At 38.0% G+C, this 21,177-nt stretch overlaps 1 protein-coding gene across 1 annotated transcript in view; it reads left to right on the top strand.

The window, feature by feature from the left end:
- Window positions 1-16,362, top strand: part of LOC124612305 (exosome RNA helicase MTR4) — an 89,869-nt gene extending 73,507 nt beyond the window's left edge. The window contains exons 14-16 of the mRNA XM_047140421.1: window positions 2,722-2,884; window positions 6,553-6,715; window positions 16,093-16,362. Of these exons, the coding sequence (XP_046996377.1) occupies window positions 2,722-2,884; window positions 6,553-6,715; window positions 16,093-16,250 (484 nt within the window). The 3' untranslated portion in view covers window positions 16,251-16,362. The remainder of the gene's footprint in view (window positions 1-2,721; window positions 2,885-6,552; window positions 6,716-16,092) is intronic.
- Window positions 16,363-21,177: the final 4,815 nt, after the last annotated feature.

Here is a 21,177-nt window from a genome sequence, read left to right as displayed (position 1 = left end):
TTGATTGAAATAAGAGGAAGAAAGAAGAGATGGAATGAAGGTGCAGTAAAGAACTAGGAGGAAAGTGGAAAATGCAGAAACCAAAAAGAGAGGGGGAAAGATAAAGATAAAATAAACCTATTTTTTACTTTTTTTCCTACTTGTAAATGTATCTGTCAACAATACTTGGAATATCACCTATTGAAGGCAAGTATTGCTCAACCATTGTGTCTGTAATTTTACAGTTTTCTGATATTAATTTTCTTTTGTTGCAAATCACTATCATTTGCACACCTAGTCAAGTCTTTTTTATAACTTATTGTTTGGATCATTTAAGAGTGAAGTTGGGAGTTCCAGGTCTCTCTTCAAAAGATTGTGTCAGACAGACAATACCTCATCTTGCAAATAATTTCTTAAAGCATAGACCACTATTTTTGTAAAGTCAGTTTAAATCCAAATGCACCAGAAGGACAATTACTAGTGAATATGCTGTTCAATACATTTGTTGAACGTTTAATGTAGAGTAGATGAACTTCATGCTAAAGCTGTTACTACAGAATGAAATGCTGTCAACATTTTTGTCCAGTCCTTCCAGTAATTTTACCAAATCATGGTTAGCTTAAAACCTGTATGGACATACTGTCTCAAACTTGAAATATATGACATGTCGTTATGAGGTTAAAAGTTATCTGGGACTAAAAAGCCTTTCATTGCTGAAAAGGATTCACCAGTACCCATTTTATCACTATGTTTATAAACTGTGGCACTTCAGTTCACGTATGACAACAGTCTCACATTACCGATTAACATGGGCTACATAGAGATACTTTCGGTGCACGGGATATCACTGATCATCGCCTTACCACATTTATATGTAGGTCAGCAGCCTTGATTTTAAGGACTTGTGAAGTATGTATTGCTCTCGATGAACCTAGTCTGCGGTATTCCTCTACTGAGCCATGTGACACATTGGTGAGACACAGGATTCAAATTTTGAAACTGGAGGATTTAAATCCCCATCTGGTTATTCAGGTTTAGCTTTTCTGTGGTCTCCATAAATGATTTAAAGCAAATGCTGGACCGGCTCCTTTGGAAACACATTAAATATCTCCTATTCGAACTTACGTCCTTTTTATCAGTGTGACTTTAATCCTTAACACTCTTCCAGTAGGGATCCGCAACAATTTCAGTCTTATGGATCACAGGATAACGCAGTAATGAAGCTTTTGGAAATTTTGAGCTTCTAAAGCATTTTTGAGCTCTTGGCTATGGACTTCCTTGACTAGTTTTGTAAAAGGGGTTTTCAGTAAGTAATGCAACACTTTTTTTTTCTGAAAGGCGGTTGGTTTTATTCAGGATTTCAATGCACCATATTATTCCCCACTTTTTTGGCTACTCGGCCCTGTTTCTCAACACGGTCTCCCTTCAGTGCGATGGGCTTGTGCTGCCTTACATAGTACCACTCCCTGGTCGCAGCCAGTGTTTTGCTGCATCAATAACCTCACTGTCATCCATGTTCTGCTTCCAGTGGAGTGCATCCTTCATTGGGCCAAACAGACTTAAGTCAGAAGGCACAAGATTGGGCTGTGGGGAGGATAAAGAAGAGCAGTCCAGTGACGTTTTGTGAGCAGCTCTAAGGTGTGAAGTCATTTCTTCAATTTCCTGAGGATATCACAGTGCACTTAAGAGATATTTGTTAAACCTAGATGGAGGACATCAAACTCTTAAGAGTCCCAGAAGACCATTGGCATGACTTTACTGGCTGAGGGTGGAGCCTTGAACTTTTTCTTTGTAGGAGATGTTCTGTGGTGGCGCTCCATGGATTGGCGTTTTGTTACCAGTTCAAAGCGATGAACCCATGTTTCATCACCTGTGATGATGTTTGTCAAAAGATTATCATGATCAGCCCTGTAATGTGCAAGCAATTCCGCATAGATGGTCCTCTGTTGTTCTTTATAGTCTTCTGTTAGGCGACGAGGAACTCATTGGGCACACACTTTGAGTACTCCAACTGGTGGATGAGTGTGTATGCAGTGCTAACAGGAACGCCCAGCTGTGCACTGAGGTGTTTGACTGCGATCTGTCTATCACTTTGAATGAGTGTGGCCACATATTCCAGCATTGCAGGAGTTACAACTGTATGTGGCCGGCCTGCAGGCAGGAGATCGGACAGGTTTGTGCGATGTTGCGTTGAAAACAGACACCTCGCGCCCAACGACTTTCCATGCTTTTGTTCACTGGCAGGTCTCCATAGATATCCTGCAAGTGCCTATGAATATCTGTGATGCTCTGGTTTTCTGCCTAAAGAAACTCAATTACAGCCCTCTGCTTGGAATGCACCTCCATTACAGATGCCATTTTAAGGGAACATATAGCACCACCATCTATCGGAACTTCACTATGTCCCACAACAAATTCTGCATTTTTCAGTGAAAATTTGCTGAGTAAAAAAGCCTTGCATTACTTATTGAATACACCTCGTAGTATCACTATTGTAGGATTTTCAAAAAAGTTGTAATGAACAACTGAAACATGTCTAGCAGTGGCTAAGAAATCTTCTCTGGAATTTACTATTTGCAGTGAGAGGCAATACATCCTTTGTCAAAACTTATGATAAGACAGTTACATTTTCATCTTTTGCTTTTAACTCTTTTTATTTAGTTAGAAATTCAGTCTTTACACAATATCATTTGGTTCTTGCTATTTCATTGGCATTCTAAACCATCTATTTTACATTTTCAGTGGTGATGAACTGCTTATGACAGAAATGATATTCAATGGCATGTTCAATGACCTTTCAGTACCGCAGTCTGTTGCACTTTTGAGTTGTTTTGTGTGTGATGAGAAGAGTTCGGAAATGCCAAAGAGGTCAGAAGAGTTAGCTGGTCCCTTGAGACAAATGCAGGTATCAATATAATTCCTATAACATTTTGTTGTATACTTCTCAGTAAATTATGTGGTTAGATGACTGAAAGATTTACTCCTTGTTGTTGTGTTGTAATGATTGCCTTTTCACCTTTGTAAATACTGTGTCTTTGTGAAAAATCTCAAGCTTTTGTAGGCTTTGGATTCTGTATTAAGCCGAGTGAGTCAGTTCTTGGGCCAAAGGAAGATAAGTGCATACCAACTCCTCTGTATCAGAGTTGGATAAACTACTGTGCTGTCCAGATGAACCTCTCCGTGATAACTGTTTCATTTGCACCCAGTGAGTTGATGTGCTAAATAAACCTCCAGTAGAAAACCCACGAGTTGTGATACAGACAAGTGTGTTTCAGTAATGAAATGTGACACCACTGATTGGTTTCAAATATTGGAGTGCTACAAATGGAGAGGGGAGGGGGGGGGGGGGGGGGGAGAAAGGGGGAGAGAGAGAGAGAGAGAGAGAGAGAGAGAGAGAGAGAGAGAGAGAGAGAGATTCATAATAAGTAAATTTTAATTTTCAATATGTACAGATCCCCACTATGAAACTTTTGAGCAGTTTGTTAGACACCACGATTCCTTGTTACGCAAGCTGTTAGGCAGAAAGCAGCTGTTAATGATTTCTAATTATTTCATTGTAAATTTTCTGAAGGCTTGTGAGAGGAAAAATGCTCTAGGAATACATTCTATCATACACTTTTATTTCAGTAATTAATTTTCCAGTGAGTGTGGATGGTTCTGATAAGATCCGATCGATAATTTCTTTGGAGACAAATCTCAAAACAAGCAAAATAATTGATACTTCAAATGAATTGATTCCTGCATAGCTAGTTGCTATAAACATCTGGTGGTACAATATTGAGATACTGCTGTAGCAATCGACTGCGATAACTAATTTATAACAGGTGGAGTAGATTAAATTTGTAGTGAATGGAACTTGAATGTAAAATTTCACATGTCTATGGTTGGTTTTTGTTGTTGTTGGAAAACACCTTTTTCAGTAAAGTGATTAGAAAGGACATAAAATAATGACATAAAAACCTACACTGTGGTGATAGATATGGGATTAGAGTATCTTGTGTTGGATATAGATATGGGATTGGAGTATCTTGTGTTGGAAACTCGAAATAAAAGTGACAGAGGAGGGTAATATCACTATTGGCCTGTAATAACGTTGAGTGACTAGTTCAGTTTGCATAGCGGCAATTGGTGGTGTCACTGTGTCCGCCAAGCAGTGACAGTCAAGTATACTTTTTAGACCTGTGGCAGACAGAGATTGTGCTGTGTGTTCTGGTGGGTGAAGCCTGGAGAAATGGGTCCACACATAAGGGAGAGGCCTTGGCAATGACATTTGCTGACAGTAGGCGCAATATATCCAAGAGGGTGTGACAAAGTCTGTCGTGGAGCCACTCCACCGAGCTGTGTCTCTTGATCAAAATGGTCCTCTAAGTGTTAGAAAACTACAGACAGCATTAGCAGCAGTGTTAGACATCATTACCTCGCAGAGCTGGGTTTTGGAAGGTGTGATAAAGTGTCCATATGGCTGTGTGAGACATAGCAAAAACGCACAGTGCTAGGGTTGAATCTCATTATGGATGCTAAAACAATTCTTGGTCATGGGAGGTAAATGCTGTCCCTTAATTAGAAACCAAGGTGGGTTGTGTGCTTTCAAGAGCAAAGATTTTTTCCATGCTGCAATAATTGCAGCAGTAGTGACCTGGGACATGTGAAACACTAAAGGGAAGTGAGATATGCTATTGATCACAATAAGTCACATGGAGCCCAAAAATGGCAAAATTTAAGTGAAGATGCTCCCACAGGTTCGTAGTGTCTGGGAAGGGAGAGCATCATTGGGAAGGTGCAGCATTATGAGCCTGAGAAGTGGAACATTCATGGACCAGGTCGGCAATCTCTGAGTCAAAATTTGTCCAAAATATGTGTTGTTGGGTCACAGTTTTCATTAGGGACATGCCTCAGTGGATGTTGTGTAGGAAGCAAAGCACTTGTGGCTGAAGGAAGGGAGGAATCAGGATGCAGCAGTGGTCTTCATCTGAGACCCCCAACAGAACCCCTTGGTTTAAGTGTTATTGATGCCATCATGGCTACTAGGGATGAAATTTGGATCCAGGAGGTATGTGCAGCAACTTTTGTTTTACAAAGTGAGCGAGGTGGCTTAATATCGGGTTGTTGTCTGTGGTGACCAAGGAAAGGTTGAATTGTTTGAATTCAGATCTGAATCAAGCTGGAAACACACCAGTTCATTATGGCTTAAGTCTGGGTCAGTTCCCATAGGGAATCGGGGCACAAACAAATTAGTGTGTAATCTTGCTGCTCGATAGTGGATAGAATAATGGAAGTTGTACAAGTACAGTGCCCAGCCCTGGAAGTGATTGGGTAGTCAAATGTGGAAAGTGATGCATAGGGCCAAAGGTAGTGAGCAATGGATGATGAGCAGCAAAAACATTACACTTCTGTCCATAAAACAATAACTTAAATTTCTGAACTGCACAAATGATAGTGAGGGCCTCCTGCTCTATTCAGGAATAACTTAGATGAGATGTGGATCAGGTCTTGAAAGCAAATGTGACATGGCAGTCACTGGCGTAGCAGTATCTGCTGTAAAGGACGGCACTGATACCTTGGGAATTCATCAGTTCCTACTACCAAAGACATGCGAGAGATGTGTGTTGTCAAGTGAAAGTGCCCTTAGGGAAATTATGCAAAGCCTAAATCTTAATGTCTTGGACAGGTATTTGAACCATTGTCATCCTGAATGTGAGTCCAGTGTGCTAAACACTGTGCCGCCTTGCTCGGTTTGACTGAGGGTAATAGGCATTAAAATGTCTCCATGTTAGTCTATCCAGCTCTTTTTTAGAGTCAGAAGCATTAGATGTACGGGAACTGTCACTTTAGTAATGACTGAGCTTTGAAATCAGTTCTTTTTCCTAATCAAAGATTTGAGCACATCTATCACAGAGAGTTTTAAGGAGAGGCAAGGCTTTCAAATTGCATGGTATGCCCCAGCCCCCCCTCCTTACCCCCACCAACCAGATTGCTTCTCCCACCGTACACTGTTGCTTGCAGCCTGGCATAGGCAGGCGGAGACTTTGGTAGTGTGTGTGTGTGTGTGTGTGTGTGTGTGTGTGTGTGTGTGTGTGTGTGTGAGTGAGTGAGTGTGTGCGCGCACGCATGGGTGTGGGTATGAGCATGCATGATTTGTTTTTGCATTGAATGTGTGTGTATGTTGTTTGTCTAACCCAGAAGAATACCTTTTGGCCGGAAGCTTATTTGTTTAGCAGTCTCTTTGTTATGCCAGTCTGGACTCCAATAAATGGCAAATATGTCCTTACTCCATCCTGTGTTTTCCATTGTTTGAACTTCTGTAAAGTGTTTGTTGAGGCCCATGAAACCACTTCTGATGTCATCTGGCCACATTCCTTTATCCATGTAAGTAACTTTGTTGTAATACCTACCTTAGGACATACATAGCTTCAACACATGCAAGACGTGATTATGAGGAAATGCATGTGCTTTATGAAATGGCCTTTTTAAGTTCTGTAAAGTGGTTTAATGTTGCCATTAGTATCTGTTTACAAAACTAATGTTTTGTGCAACCGGCTTCTTTCTCTCTCCTTTCTTTTTTTTCCCGCATAGGATCTGGCACGGAGGATAGCAAGAGTCAGCGCAGAAGCAAAATTAGATGTAAATGAAGATAATTATGTAGATCAATTTAAACCGTTCCTTATGGATGTTCTGTATGCATGGTGCAAGGGAGCTACATTTTTGCAGCTCTGTAAAATGACAGACATATTTGAAGGTAAGTTGAAAAACTTAATTGCAGTTGTACATTGGAAGGTCAGGTAACATACCTTTGATCTAACATAAACAATATATTCAAAGATGTGTCACTTCTGTTGCGTTACAATAGATTAGCAAAATTCAGTGCATGCTGTGCTACTTCACTGGTGTCCATGGGTCTCAGCTTTAAAACCAAGCCTGACATTTTGGGACAACTTAAAGTTTACTATTAACTTCACATGAGAATTAAAACTCAATGTGATTAATTACTGCTAGTGGCAGCAGGAAGGAATGTTAGACCCAACTAATAAAAGTACTATATTTTATGGACTATAAGACACTGTGAACTATAAGACACACCTTAATTTTTAAACAGTTAAAAAAATCTTTATTATTAGATTGCAACACCAGACTTAAAAAAATTCTTACTGTATAAAACCAAACTGAGCTTTAAAATCCCTGAAAATAATCATCTGAATCATCATCATCATCATAATAATCTTCTTCTTCTTCTTCTTCTTCTTCTTCTTCTTCTTCATCATCATCCTCTTCATATGTAAGATGGTTTCCATTGACAGTGAGAGCATTACTTATGACACACTTCTTGAAAGATTTATCAATAATGTCTTCTCTTACTTTAGACCATGGCTGTTTTATTTACTGACACAGTTGTTTGATTGTAAGTCATCTTAAAGCTCCCTTCGGCATGAATTGCTGTTGAGTTTCATCCATTTGTTCCATTGTGGTAGTGGAGCGGGAGGGAGGCAGTGTTAGCAAGCTTGTGAATCTCCACAACTCATGTTTGTTGCATCGGAGCACTGCTGCTGTCTGTTGAATCCAAAGTTGCCAGGTAGAGATAGGTTTCCTGTGGCATCGAATTTATGGCATTTTTAAGACTGGTGGGATTTTTAAATCAGACACTGGACGTTTTTATTTTAATTTTGAGTATAAGACACACCTGAATTTTGGAAGCAGTTTTTCAAAGAAAAAAATGTCTCTTAAGTCCATAAGATATGGTGTTTTTTGAGCATCTGTGAGAGAAGTTATGTAACGAAAGACATTTCACTGCCAAAAGGAAATGTAGTTGAAGTTGTATGCAGATTAATAAGAGAGAAAAATATATTCAGAGGTGAAGAAAGCATAATGGCTTACGTGATACATAACACCGAATTAATAGGGTCGGCGGAAGGAGGTGCCAACCCTCAAGTTGGTAAGAATTAGTCTAACCATACTGTCAGTATTGGTTTAATCTAAACTGTATGTTTGTAATAAATAGTTCTATTACAACTGCTGGAAAACAGTGTCATACCACAGTATCAATATGGTACTGACATCAAAATCTTGTAGTGAGTAAAGAGATGGATGCTTGATGAGAAGGTTAATGAAGACAATGATTTGTTCATTGATGACAGTGATGCAAATCATTTGATGATGAAGATACCTTAAGTGTGACTTGACATTATATTACCACTGGTCTAACCTCAAAGTTTTACACACGGAATTTGTTTAAAATTTCGAGGAATCATTTAATGTTGGTAGTATACAAATCTAATCTAATATGTATCCATAAATGCCTTTAAGGTTGTTAAGTCACTGTTTGGCTTTACATCATAACAATTGAAAACGAATCTAAATGCAACAAACAGAAACTGTGAAGATGGCCAATACATTAACTTCAAACATGTCTGCCTCATGACAGCGATTGTCAAACATCAAGTGAATGCAGACTTCTCAAATATTTCATTAGAAAGGTAGAGGGGCAGTCCGTGCCACCCCAGAGTTAGCAAAAAAATGTAATGGATCACATCTAGTACACAAAAAACGGTTACCACCAACATATCACTCTTTTATTTTGAAAATCTTCAAGTGAATAACAAAGAAAATGAAGATACAAAATTGTTTTGACTACACAAAAGAAACTCCTATTGTTTCTTGATGACTTTTCTACACATATTGTGTTGTAGCTTATTTATGGGGGAAATTTTGACCCTATTTTCTAATTCAAAAGAAAATGAACAGAGAAGTTCATAAATGCTTTGTGCGTTAATTTAATCACTATAAGAAAACTGACATTGTTACCTTGCAGAAATGTAAGGCTATTATGGTAATAATTATTTTCTCTCTTATGTTTAGCAACTTCTACTCTCTGATGTAATGTAGTAAAAGTCATTCATTTGTTTCCAAAACTTTTCAGAATACATTTTGATGAAGACATTGTTAACTCACAGTAATTGTAAAATTTATACTTCATGACTGGAAATACCACACTTATTAAAATATTCTAATAACTGAAAATCCAGGATGGAATGTAACAATATTAAGAAAAGGATAGTTGCTACTCACCATATAGCAGAGATACTGAGTCACAGATAGATACAACAAAAAGACTGTCACAAAATAAGCTTTTGGCCAACAAGGTCTTTGTCAAAAATAGAAAACACACACACACACACACACAAAACAAAAAGACAGTCACAAAATAAGCTTTTGGCCAACAAGGCCTTTGTCAAAAATCACGTGTGTGTGTGTGTGTGTGTGTGTGTGTGTGTGTGTGTGTGTGTGTGTGTGTGTGTGTGTGTGTGTATGTGTGTGCTATTTTTGACAAAGGCCTTGTTGGCCAAAAGCTTATTTTGTGACAGTCTTTTTGTTGTGCCTATATGCGACTCAGCATCTCTGCATTATGGTGAGTAGCAACTATCTTTTTTCATAATATTATTATTAAAATATTCTGCAATACTGTAAAAATGTAACCCACAATAGTTGGGACAATGCAACGAGTAAACAATTTTGTAGAACTAATGAACAATTTTTTACCATTTAACAGATTATATAGCTAAATGAATAGTGTAACAGTTCTTAGAAAATGTAGTTCTAGGTTCACTGTGATTTGCAGTTCACAGATTTAATCAAACATATGACACACAAAAGCTCAAAACTATGCTCTCATGGGTTAGCTCTTTATTCTGCCATGCCCTTCAGTTGGAAAAAGAATAGACATCAATTATCTTTTCAACATTTGCTTTGATGATAAGTGACAAATGGAATTTCAGCACTCTATGAGTAGAAGCAGTGATGTTTATGCTTGTCTATTATACAGGCCATCTTAATGGAGGCAGCAAAATACACGAAAGACAGGATTGGACTGATTGATATCCTGAAATGGAACTTGGGGGGGGGGGGGAAGGAGAGAGAAGAAGAAAAGAAGCATTCATGTCTCTTGCTGTTGAAAAGAAAGTTGCTCTTCATTTCCCTTGGCTCTCCAAATACAAATTATGCTTCCTGTCATTTGTAAAGATAAGTTGTAAGCTAATCTGGAGCAAGTAAAGTTGTCTGTGAATAGATTTATTCATTAGTGTGTTTCAAAAAACATGTCGTCGTCATCATCTTCAGCCCAACGGCTGGTTTAATGGAACTTCCCCTGCTACTCTAACCTGCATAAACCTCTTCATTTCTCCATAACTACTGCAATGTACATCCATGTGAACCTGTTTACTGTAGCAAGCTTTGGTCTCCTTCTATTTTAACCCCGCACTACCTTCCATTATCAAATTAAGTACTCTGTGATTGTTCAAGAAATCTCCTGTCAATCTACCTCTACTTTTAGTTAAGTTGCACCAGAAATTTCATTTCTCTCCAGTTTTATTCAGTTTGTGGATATTATTTATTCAATCTATCCATCTAACCTTCAGCATTGTTCTATAATATTACATTTCAAAAGCTTCTTTTCTCTTCTTGTCTGCACTGTTTATTTTCCACTTCTGTATTGGCATATACTTTTAAAAAACACTTTGTAACACTTATATTTATATTAAATGTTAAAATATTTGTCCTCTTCAGGAACTATCGGCAGTTTGCATATTTATCTCCTCTACTTTGGCTATCGGAGGTTATTTCACTCTCCAAATTACAACGCTCATCTACCACTTTCAGTGTCTTATTTTCTAATTTAATTGCCTCAGCATCACCTGATATAACTAAATTGTTTTATCCTCATTTTATTTTTGTTGATGCTCATTTAAAACTTCTTTCCAAGACACTATCCATTCTATTCAGCTGCTCTTAAAAGTCCTTTGTGGTCTTTGACATGTCATTAACAACCCTCAGAATTTTTTGTTCCCTCTCCCTGATGTTTAGTTTATTTTTCCGATTTCTTTTTGTATCCTGTACTGCTTGCTCATTGAACAAATAGCCTGCAGCCCATCCTCACTTTCTTTCATGTCCTTTGTCTCATACAGCTGCAGTCAGGGTGCTGCACAAAATGAAGAAAAGCTTTACCTCCCTCTACTTTATTCCTGCTATCTTTAGAATTTCGAGGAGTGTGTTTTGGCTTTCTCGAAATTTACGAATGCTTCGGTTTACCTTCCTTTGGTCTATCTTTTAAGATGAGTTGTAGGGACATATTGTATTACATGTTCCTACAGTTCTCTGAAACCCAAACTGGTATTCCACTAGGTTGGCTTCTGTTGGTCTTTCCATTCTTTGTGTCAGTACTTTGCAGCCATGACTTTTGGTTAAGAACTGGGATTGTTATATTCTTGGTGAGGTCTGAGGGCATTTCACCTGCCTCATAAATTTTGAATACTAGCTAAAATAGTTGTCTTTTATGTGGTTCTCCCAGGGATCCCAAGAATTATGGGGGAATGTCATCTACTCCAGGAGCTTTATTTAATTTCCCAGCTTCCTGCAGTTTCCTCACTTTTACTCTGCAGTTCATATCCAACAACAGGTGTACAACTGTGCTTCCACCGTTTGCCAATAGATGGCGACAACGGTAAAAAAAAACGGATCATATAGACATCAGGCAGTTAGCTTGGACCTCGGTCAACATAACCTCATTCAAACATTAGTTGATTTGTGTCTGCATCATAAAGTTGTTCTTGATAGAAAATGTTAGTTTATGAGCCTAATTCTTGTCATTTGTGGGAGGTGTTACTGTTTTGTTTCAATATGAAGAAAACAGTGGCTGAGTCTCGTCGAATTCTCTCAAGTACATATGGTAAGGATGCTATTAGTGAAAGAACGTGTCATGAGTGGTTTCAACACTTGAAGAATGGTGATTTTAACATTGCACACTGGCATAGTGGTGGAAGATTGACACATTGCTGAATAAAGACTCACATCAAACTCAAGAAGAATTGGCACAATTAATGGGAGTGACACAGCAAGCCATTTCAGAATGTCTCAAGGCTATGGGCATGATTCAGAAAGAAGGAACTTGGGTCCCGCGTGAACTGAAACCAAGAGATGTTGAAAGGCATTTCTGTGTTTGTCAACAGTTGCTTCAGAGTCAAAAACAGAAGGGATTTCTATGTTGCATTGTGACCGGGGACGAAAAATGGGTTCATTATGATAACCCTAAATGCAAAAAATCATATCCCGGCCATGCTTCCACGTCAACGGCCAAACTGAATATTCACGGCTCCAAGATCATGCTCTGCATTTGGTGGGACCAGCTCGGCGTCATGTGCTATGAGGTGTTAAAACCAAGTGAAACAATCAAAGGTGCTCATTATCAAACACAATTAATGCATGTGAGCCGAGCATTAAAAGACAAACGGCCGCAATGCAGCAAGAGGCACGATAAAGTGATTTTGGTGCACGACAACACTTGACCCCACATTGCAAAAGAGGTCAAAACGTTAAAATGGGAAGTCCTACCCCATCCGCCATATTCTCCAGACATTGCTCCCTCTGACTATCACCTCTTTAGATCAATGGTGCATGGCCTGGCTGACCAACACTTCCGCTCTCATGAAGAAGTCACAGTTTGGATCAATTCATGGATCGCTTCAAAAGATGATTTTTTCGACGTGGAATTCATACAATGCCCAAAAGATGGGAGATAGTAGTGGCCAGCTATGTAAAATACTTTGAATGATGCATATGTAACCAATTTGTTTCATTAAGGCCTCAAATGTTGGGGAAAAAATGGCGGAAGTAAAGTTGTACACCTTGTAAATAATGGACAGTCTACATCTGCCCCTGGCAACATACAGTGTTGTGTCAAATTCTTCTTCCTGTATCACATCTCCTATCTCATTTTCATTTACTTCTCGTTCTCTTTCCATAAAATTGTTTAAAGTTTCTCTCCTCTGTACAGCTCTTCTATATATCTGTTCCATCTTCAGGCTTCCTTTATTTGCATAGCCTTGGTTTACCGTGTAAGCTCTTGATATTCATACTGCTGCTTTTTCTGTCTCCGAAGGTTTCTTTAATCTTGATATAGGCAACATCTAGTTATACATGCTTCTACAGCTTTGCATTTCTCTTACAACCATGCCTGATTTCTCATTTTTCTCTTCCTGCCACTCTCATTTTTAGATGAATGTATGTCCTTTTGCTTACATGATTCACTGCAGTTTTATATTTTCTTCTTTTATCATTAAATTCAAAATTTTGTGTGCACTCAATGATTTTTACTGGGTCTTCTTCCTTTTCCTATTTGATCGTCTGCTGGCTTCATTGTTTCATCTCTCTAAAATTTCCTTTTGTCTTCTGTTGTATTCCATTTCCTTTTCTGGTAGGTCGTTGCCTAATGCTCCCTTTGAAATTCACAACCACCACTGGTTTTTCCAATTTATCCAGGCCCCACCCCCTTAATTTCCCCACCTTTCTACAGTTTCTTCACTTTTAATCTGCTGTTCCTATCTGCCCCTAGTAATTTGCAGTTTAAAATCTGGGTTTGAAGTCTCGGTTGTACAATTACATAATCAAAGCTGTTTTAATAGTGCCCCATAATGCAGTGGTGCTCTTGGGCACTCTTTAGCTCATGCGCAGGCTGGCACAGGTAGCGTAGCCTACCCGCCAGGCGGCCCTATTGCATGCATGAGCAATTTGGCCTCCCCTGCCTGCATACACTCAGCCAGTGTAGTAAGACTGCATATGCCACGACCAGCTGACTGACCGTGCACATCAGCTGTTTTACTACCCCTGCCCAATTGTAGGTTGGAACAACCTGATGTAGTCTACCTGAAATGTTCCAGTATATCTAGATCTTCTCTCGTCATTCTTGAACCAAGTGTTTGCTGTAATTAAATTGTGTTCTTTGTAGTATCTTGCCAGGCAGTTTCTCCTTTCCATACTTTCGTGTTCGCCTATGATTTTTCTCCGTATTTCTTTTCCTACTATCAATTCCAGTCTCCCCTCACAGTCAAATTCGCATCTCCCTTGATGCTCCCTTGTGTGCTACTATTTGTACTATTGTGCTCTGTATGCTGTTCATAGCAATTCACCTGCAGTCCTACTTTCTGATTTGTTATTAGACCTACTCCTGAATTATGCCTATTTGATTTTATGTTGCAGTTCACTAATTTCCGCTATAACTAATTTCAGTGTATTCACTTCTTTTTTCAAGTTCTCTAACATGCCCAATTAAGGGGTCTAAAACTCCATGTTCCGACTCTTGATGTTGAGTAAGTGGAAGAGGGGGGGGGGGGGGGGGATATGTTGTTCCCCATCTTCGTTAGATTCAAATGGGGACCATTTTACCTCCAGAATAGTATACCGAAGTGAAGTAACCATCCAGTAGAGCTGGATGTCCATGGGAAAATATAACAGCTGCAGAGCCACATTGTTTTCAGAAATTTGCATTACCATACAGCAGAGAATTATGTTATGAAGGGAGAAGGAATTATAGAAAATTGAAAGAGACCCTTCCATATTTTGAGGAATGGTCTGGAGCATGAAATGAAGATAGAAATAAAATGCTTTCTTTTCTGTAGAAGGTTAACAAGATGTCTCGAGTTAAAGCAACTGTAATAGAAAACATGTAATGAAACACATACAGAATGAGAAAAGTGAATTCCTCAGTGACAGGTACATTAATATTCATAAACACAACTGAGGGTCAGAGAAATAGTAAACCAGCAGAAAAATTAGATGGAGGTTTGATAGCCTACAATTACATTTTTTGTAAATATTAAGTGGGGCCACTTCACACCCACACTTGCATGGTGACCATTCAGAAAGATCTGTTACCTCCTCTCAGTTAGTATCGAAAAAGAATACCACCGAAAATACAGCACTTTATTTTTGCCTGGTTTGTTTATCATTTTTAACTTTCAGAGAAGTGTCACAAGTGGGGAATTTTGAGTAGAACCTACACATTCCTCTTGTTGCCATGTTAAAATTTGCTTCTTTTGCCAAAATGCTGCAGAGTTTACACAGTCTCACCTTACTATCATTTTGTGGAGACGCAATTGTGAGAGAATTCTGAAAAAGTGGTTTATTAAGTGAGAAACTAAGGAAAAGTAAGGTCAGTATCTTATGAAAAAGCACATCCTCGGTACAAAATAAGCATGTAATGACATCACTTATGTTGCTCCAAGACCCATAGCATTTCTTGTTTCACCAGCTATTGACAGGCCTTAAAAATTACTTCTTTCATCGGAGAAATCTGAAGTTAGTGGAATAATGAGGTAGATAATGTTGTTTTGCATAATAATCATACAGCAAAATGCTCTCTTCTTTGTGTGCGATTATTTGCCAAAATCTCATTTCAGTACCTCAAACTGTTCATGAAATATGAGGAATGGTGTGGGTATTTCACTCTGGCTTTATTGCTGGAGCGGAGCAATCATAAATGAGTGCACTACATAGATAAATTTTTTCGAGAGCGGTGAAACCTTCACCCAAATCTAAAGAAAATTTCAATATGTTAAGTCAGTTTCATACACACCAACATATTATGTGAAATGCCCCAAACGCAGAGAATTGTAGTGATCACTATTTTCCACTGCAAACTTTTTCGAATTTTGCATAGTTTCTTACTGCCATATAAGTATCACAATAACTATGACCATTAATAGAATGATGGGCACATCATTGTGAACCTGACATTCAAGCTACAAGTGAAACAAAAATGATTTTTTTTTTTACCGAGTAGTTTCTGTAAAATCATTTGAGAAAGATTGCAGGGCAAGCACGTTGATTCTCTTATTGCCATCCAGCCAAAAGATGGAAAACACTTGTCAGCCTCCCCTTATGAACAGAAGAATGAGCTCGGCCCAAGGTTCGGATGAAAACTGGTCACTGTGGATTGGCCACTGTATTCTGCACGACCTATATGACCTGCTTTACCCACGACTGTGCCTTTGTGATCACTCCATTTCATGCCCCCTACAAACTGTTACACCCATGTATTAGTATAAGTTTACCGATTCCAGCTGTGACTCTTTGATACTGTAGTCCCACGGTACCAATCTTTTTTTGTGAAGCGCACAGATTTACATTTATGAACATTTAAAGCAAGTTAGAAATCCCTACATCTCTTTGAAATTGTATCATATATTCAACAGATTTTATGAATTGGCATCATTATTTAGACTGAAATTAGATTTTAGTATGATAGTGTGATTGCTTACAGCTATAATAGTGATATGTTTATAATGTCTACAGGAAGTATAATCAGATGCATGAGGCGCCTTGAGGAAATTCTTCGGCAGCTGTGTCAAGCGGCAAAGAATATCGGTAATACTGATTTAGAAAACAAGTTTAGTGAGGGTATCAAGTTGATGAAAAGAGATATAGTATTTGCTGCTAGCTTATATCTGTAACCAGGAATGACTTCTATGTGAATATTTTAGAAGTGTACAGTGACAAGAACATATTTTTGTATATTTTGTTGATACGAAAATTAACATGTGTGAAATACATGCAAATATATTTGAAGAGACTCACTTATTTGCTGAAAATATTATGGGAGACATGTTGTGATTTGCATTTTATTATATATTTTAGCTTTTGTAAGAGCGAAAGTAATGTTTCCTGGAGCTGGGTGATTTTGTGTAAAAAATTTTAGTGACTTTACAGCAGAAAAATTCTCTTTTCTGTAACTGACAAAAGTGATTAGACCAGGAGGCTGTGCTGGCTGAGAAATGGAATGAACTAAGCTAACAGGAAAACACACCTCTAGCCTGTGGAAGTAAATTTTTTTTTCAGCACACAATTGAAAGGGATCAGAACAAAGTTATTTATTGGCAACATAACAAATAATTCAGAGCAGAACTTTGTCAGCTATTTGTGACAAGACTGTGAGATGTTGATAATAATATTAAAAACTGACTGGTTATGTTTTGTCAAAGAACAAGTATTTGTAGTATAAAAATGCTTAGAGATAGTTGTGGTAACCCAAACCTAGCAAAAAGTGAGAGGGTTATCGAATGCAGAACAAAGAATATTAAAAGTCAGATGCAAAAAGAAAAAAAAAAGTCTGTCGTAATGCAGAAGGAAAGAATTACCATTGCATGATATATATAGAAATCAGTAATAGGTAACTACGTTACATCAGTAACATATGTTATGGATGACATCTTAGGATCTGTTTTTTCCTTCTTTGTTGCCTAATTCTATACAATTATGTAGTTTCTTAAACAGGTTTCTTCTCTGTTCATCATTATCTTGCTCTCCTACACTCTCATATCTTGTTATGATTGATAGTGTTCTCTGGAGTCTCTGTCCATGTTCTCCCTTTTATTTATAATGTTTTCAGTTTTCATATGATGTGGCGTAGGTACTGCTGGTAATGATCAGAACTACCTCCCGTGGAGTGGGTTACGCCATATATAGTATCCTGTTTTACAAAAAAATTATTGCCTCATTTCTCCAATTATCCATTATACAAGTGCAATTAAATATATATATCTGGAAACTGAAGAATATTTTTTTATCTGTCTTCCTGTTGGCTTGACTTTTCTCCACAGTCATGTACAGTAAATTTAATATTTTGTTCGGTTTTTATATTTAGACTTAAATGGCAGATTTTATTTGATAATGGAAAATGTTAATGACATACAATGATCTGTCTTTAAATTGAGCAATCCCATCATTATTTTGACTTAAATGTATATGATAAACTTTTTTAAATATTTGATTTGTTTTTGGATTATATACAATGAACACAATGACAATTTCAATTTAGTTTGTTGCTTTTCAACAAACAAAATTTCATTCAATGAATGAGAAAATAAAAGATTTTACAGATAATTACCATTGTGCTTTATTTATTATTTTTTTTTTTTTTAAATCTCACATTTCCTTCAGCATCTATCTGATTGGAGAGTGGAGGTATTCTGGTTTGTAGATAGTATTTTTTCAAATGTTAGAAGCAGCTGGGGCAGTGGTTAGCACACTAGACCCACATTTGGGAAAAGGATGATTCAAACCCATACCTCTCCTTCCTGAGTAAGTTTTCCAAAGTTACCTTACATCATTAAGGCAAATAAGAACAACATTTCTATGAAGTGCATTTCCTTCCCCTCTTTCTCCAATCCAATGTTGCCCTCTGTCACAAATGACCTCATCAGCAGTTGCACATTAAACCTTAACCTTCCTTTATTTTTATATCGATAGAAACCCAATGCAACATTTATTGACCTTACATTTGTTATTAGTGGCTACAGAAAGTGTCCCAAGAAAGCTGTATAAACTATGAATCAACTAGGTCTTCAAAACACTATAGTATGTCTCCTTCAAACAGCTTTGTAGTACGGCATTGTAGGCATACCAGCTAGCCTTGAGTACTAAAAATATTGCTCACTTAGACTGCTTGGTGCATTTGAGAGAGAGAGAGATGTCACATGACGACAAATTTGGGCTGTATGGTTGTATACAGAATCGTCTGTGTGCAATCTCCTTAGACGAGCTGTTCCAACACTACCCCACCGGGCAAAGGCACCTGTGCCCAGCCCTCATCATGCTTGCAGGCAAGCACAGGTAATGTAGGCTATCTGACAGATATCCTTACTGCATATGTTCTGCACCTGTGTAAGTTGCTTAGCCACTCCTTCCCGAAGTGAGGAAGCTTTGGAATTTGATCAGGTATGCCACAGCACTGCTGCAAAACTAGCTGCATGTCAGCCATTTGCCCATCTCGGCAAACCAGTATCACTGTATCCCAGTGATTTTTCACTAATTCAGTAATTCTTCTGTAGAATAAACTCATCTGAAAGACAGGGCCACAAAAGAAATATAGCTGCACTTGAAACTGCTATTATTACTACAAAATATGGCAATTCCAATAAAACCAAGGATATTAACCTCTGAACTGATTATCCCAGGGTACCTCAGATTAAACTGTTTTGCTGAGAAATATTATCCCAAGATAACTGAGGCCTCAAATTTTACACATCTCTGCACAAATATCACAATTACGAATGTTTTAGTTTCTTTCACTGCTGCTAGTTAGCACCAGTATCCAGATTATAATCATTGTTGTTACTTGTGCTGTACTAGTTAGTGATTTTTGCAGTTTCGCGTTTTGTTACAGTGTATTGCTGTTGGCTTTTGCTCGTGAAGTTGTTGCAACATTACCATGTTGTTTCATTGCATTTTGTTGCAATTGTTGCATTATTCCTGTACTTGCAGTCTTCTTAAATGAATAGTGATTATTCCAGTGATGAAGAGCAGTGGGAAGACCTCCTTGTTTCTGAATCTGGTTATCACTTCTTTGAACTTTCTTCAAGTGAGGAAGAAGGTTAGGAAGACACTGACATACATTGGTCTCAAGAGAGTATCTGGCATGTTTTTGATCAAAATACTGATTGTGCTCCATCAAGGTTTCCGTTTACTACTAGTCCCAGCTACACAGTTCCTTTTGCCAGTTATGAACTTGAAATATTTGAACACTTTTTTGATAGGGATTTAATGGAAATGATACATGTGGGAAGAGCCAATGGTGTTTCGACCACTGAATGTAATGTTTTGCCACCAAGTGAAGAACTTTGAATTTTCCTTTCTCAAACCATTTTGAAAAGTGTTGTTCAGAAACCTGAATTGCAGAGGTACCGCACAGGGCGAGCCAGCGTATCAACTCCATTTTTCAATGACATAATGTCGGGAGGTTCTGCGAAATCAAAAAGTATCTTCATTTTTCTGATAACGAAGTGAATGATTCTGCAAATCACACAATTCCTAAGCTGAACAAAACTTGACCAGTTCACCAGCACCATGAAAATAAATTAAAAACTTCTTATTTTTCTGAACTGGACATTACAGTGGATGAAAGTCTGCTTTAGTACAAGGGCACGTCATATCCCGATGAAAATAGCAAAATTTGGAATAAAATTCTACATGGCGTGTGAATCATCTAGCAGATATGTGATCCCTGATTATTTACGTGGGAAACGGGACAAAACTGGGTGCAAACTTTATTGATTTTCCAATGTCGTCACAAGTTGTTTTGATACTCGTAAAACCACTCCTGAAGCAAGGTTACTGTCTAACGGCACATGCCCACAGTAGCAGATTTCCTAATTTTGAAGTCCACTGATAGTTACGGAACAGTAAAAATGACCCGGAAATAGGTGCCACAAGCGCTCCAAAATAAAAAAATTACAAAAGGGGGAAATTGCAGGTGAAAAGCGAGGAAAAAAGTTCTAGCATTATGTTGGAAAGGTAAGAGAGACATAGTACTTCTTTCAACAATCCACACTGTGGATATGGTGAAGACTGAGGGAAAGTCAAAGAAAATAATGAATCCAAAGCTTTTGCGTGACTACGACAGCACGATGGGAAGAGTGGATCAGCTGGGAAGAGTGGATCGAGCTGATCAGAGAATGGCATCATTTCCAACACCCAGAAAGCAAGGCAAGAAATCCTAAAAGAAAATCGTTCTTCCATTTGTTTTAAATTTCTGTATGGAATTCTTTTATTTTGTATGGAAAATATTGAGGGAAAAGGACCCCCTGGAGTTTAGGTTGACCCCCCCCCTCCCCCAGAAAAAATAATTGGAAAATGCATAGGGAGCGTCATTTCTCCTAAGCCAGCCTGACCAAAACAAACACCCCACCCTCTTCAGTTGACAGGAAGACATTTCCCAGGAGTCATCGAGCCAACAGAGAAGAACAGCGATCTGATATGAGTGTTTACAGTTTACTCCAAGAAGCAGGATGCATGTGGGAAACACTTTCAGAGAGAAACACGATACTACTGTCCCCAGTGCCAGGTCCCCTTGTGCATTACACCATACAAAAACAGATTTCAAATACCATTCTGGTGTGGTTCTCATACTTATACATTATCTGCATTCTGATTTGTATCTCTAAATAAAAAATTTTCATCTTTGTAATAAACTCTGTGTTGTAACGATTATTTGCAGAGATTTGTGATGAGTCCAAGATATCTCTGGATAATACCTTTTATCCATTTCCCCCTACAATATCTCCTTAGATTTTCAAGGTAAACGTAGGATTGAGTTGCCAAAGCAATATATTTTTTAAAAAAGTGTAAAATTACATAGAAAAAAGGGTAAGTTTTCGAAAGTTTTGTGACAGGAATAGGTACGTTAGGAGGTTAAAGAAAATGCATTTATTTTCTTCCATCAAGATATAAGAAGCATTTTAAATCAAAAAGGTGAACTTCTCATTTCCATTCAGAAAAATGAAAAGGTAGGTGGAATTTTGACAGACTTGCTATGGGTCACATAAAAATCACTGAAATTGAATAGGTTGTTCTTGATTGTGTTACTTGAGAACCAATAACAGA

This window comes from Schistocerca americana, chromosome 4, assembly GCF_021461395.2.
Source record: "Schistocerca americana isolate TAMUIC-IGC-003095 chromosome 4, iqSchAmer2.1, whole genome shotgun sequence".
Lineage (NCBI taxonomy): Eukaryota > Metazoa > Arthropoda > Insecta > Orthoptera > Acrididae > Schistocerca > Schistocerca americana.
This window is presented reverse-complemented; position numbering and strand designations above follow the sequence as displayed.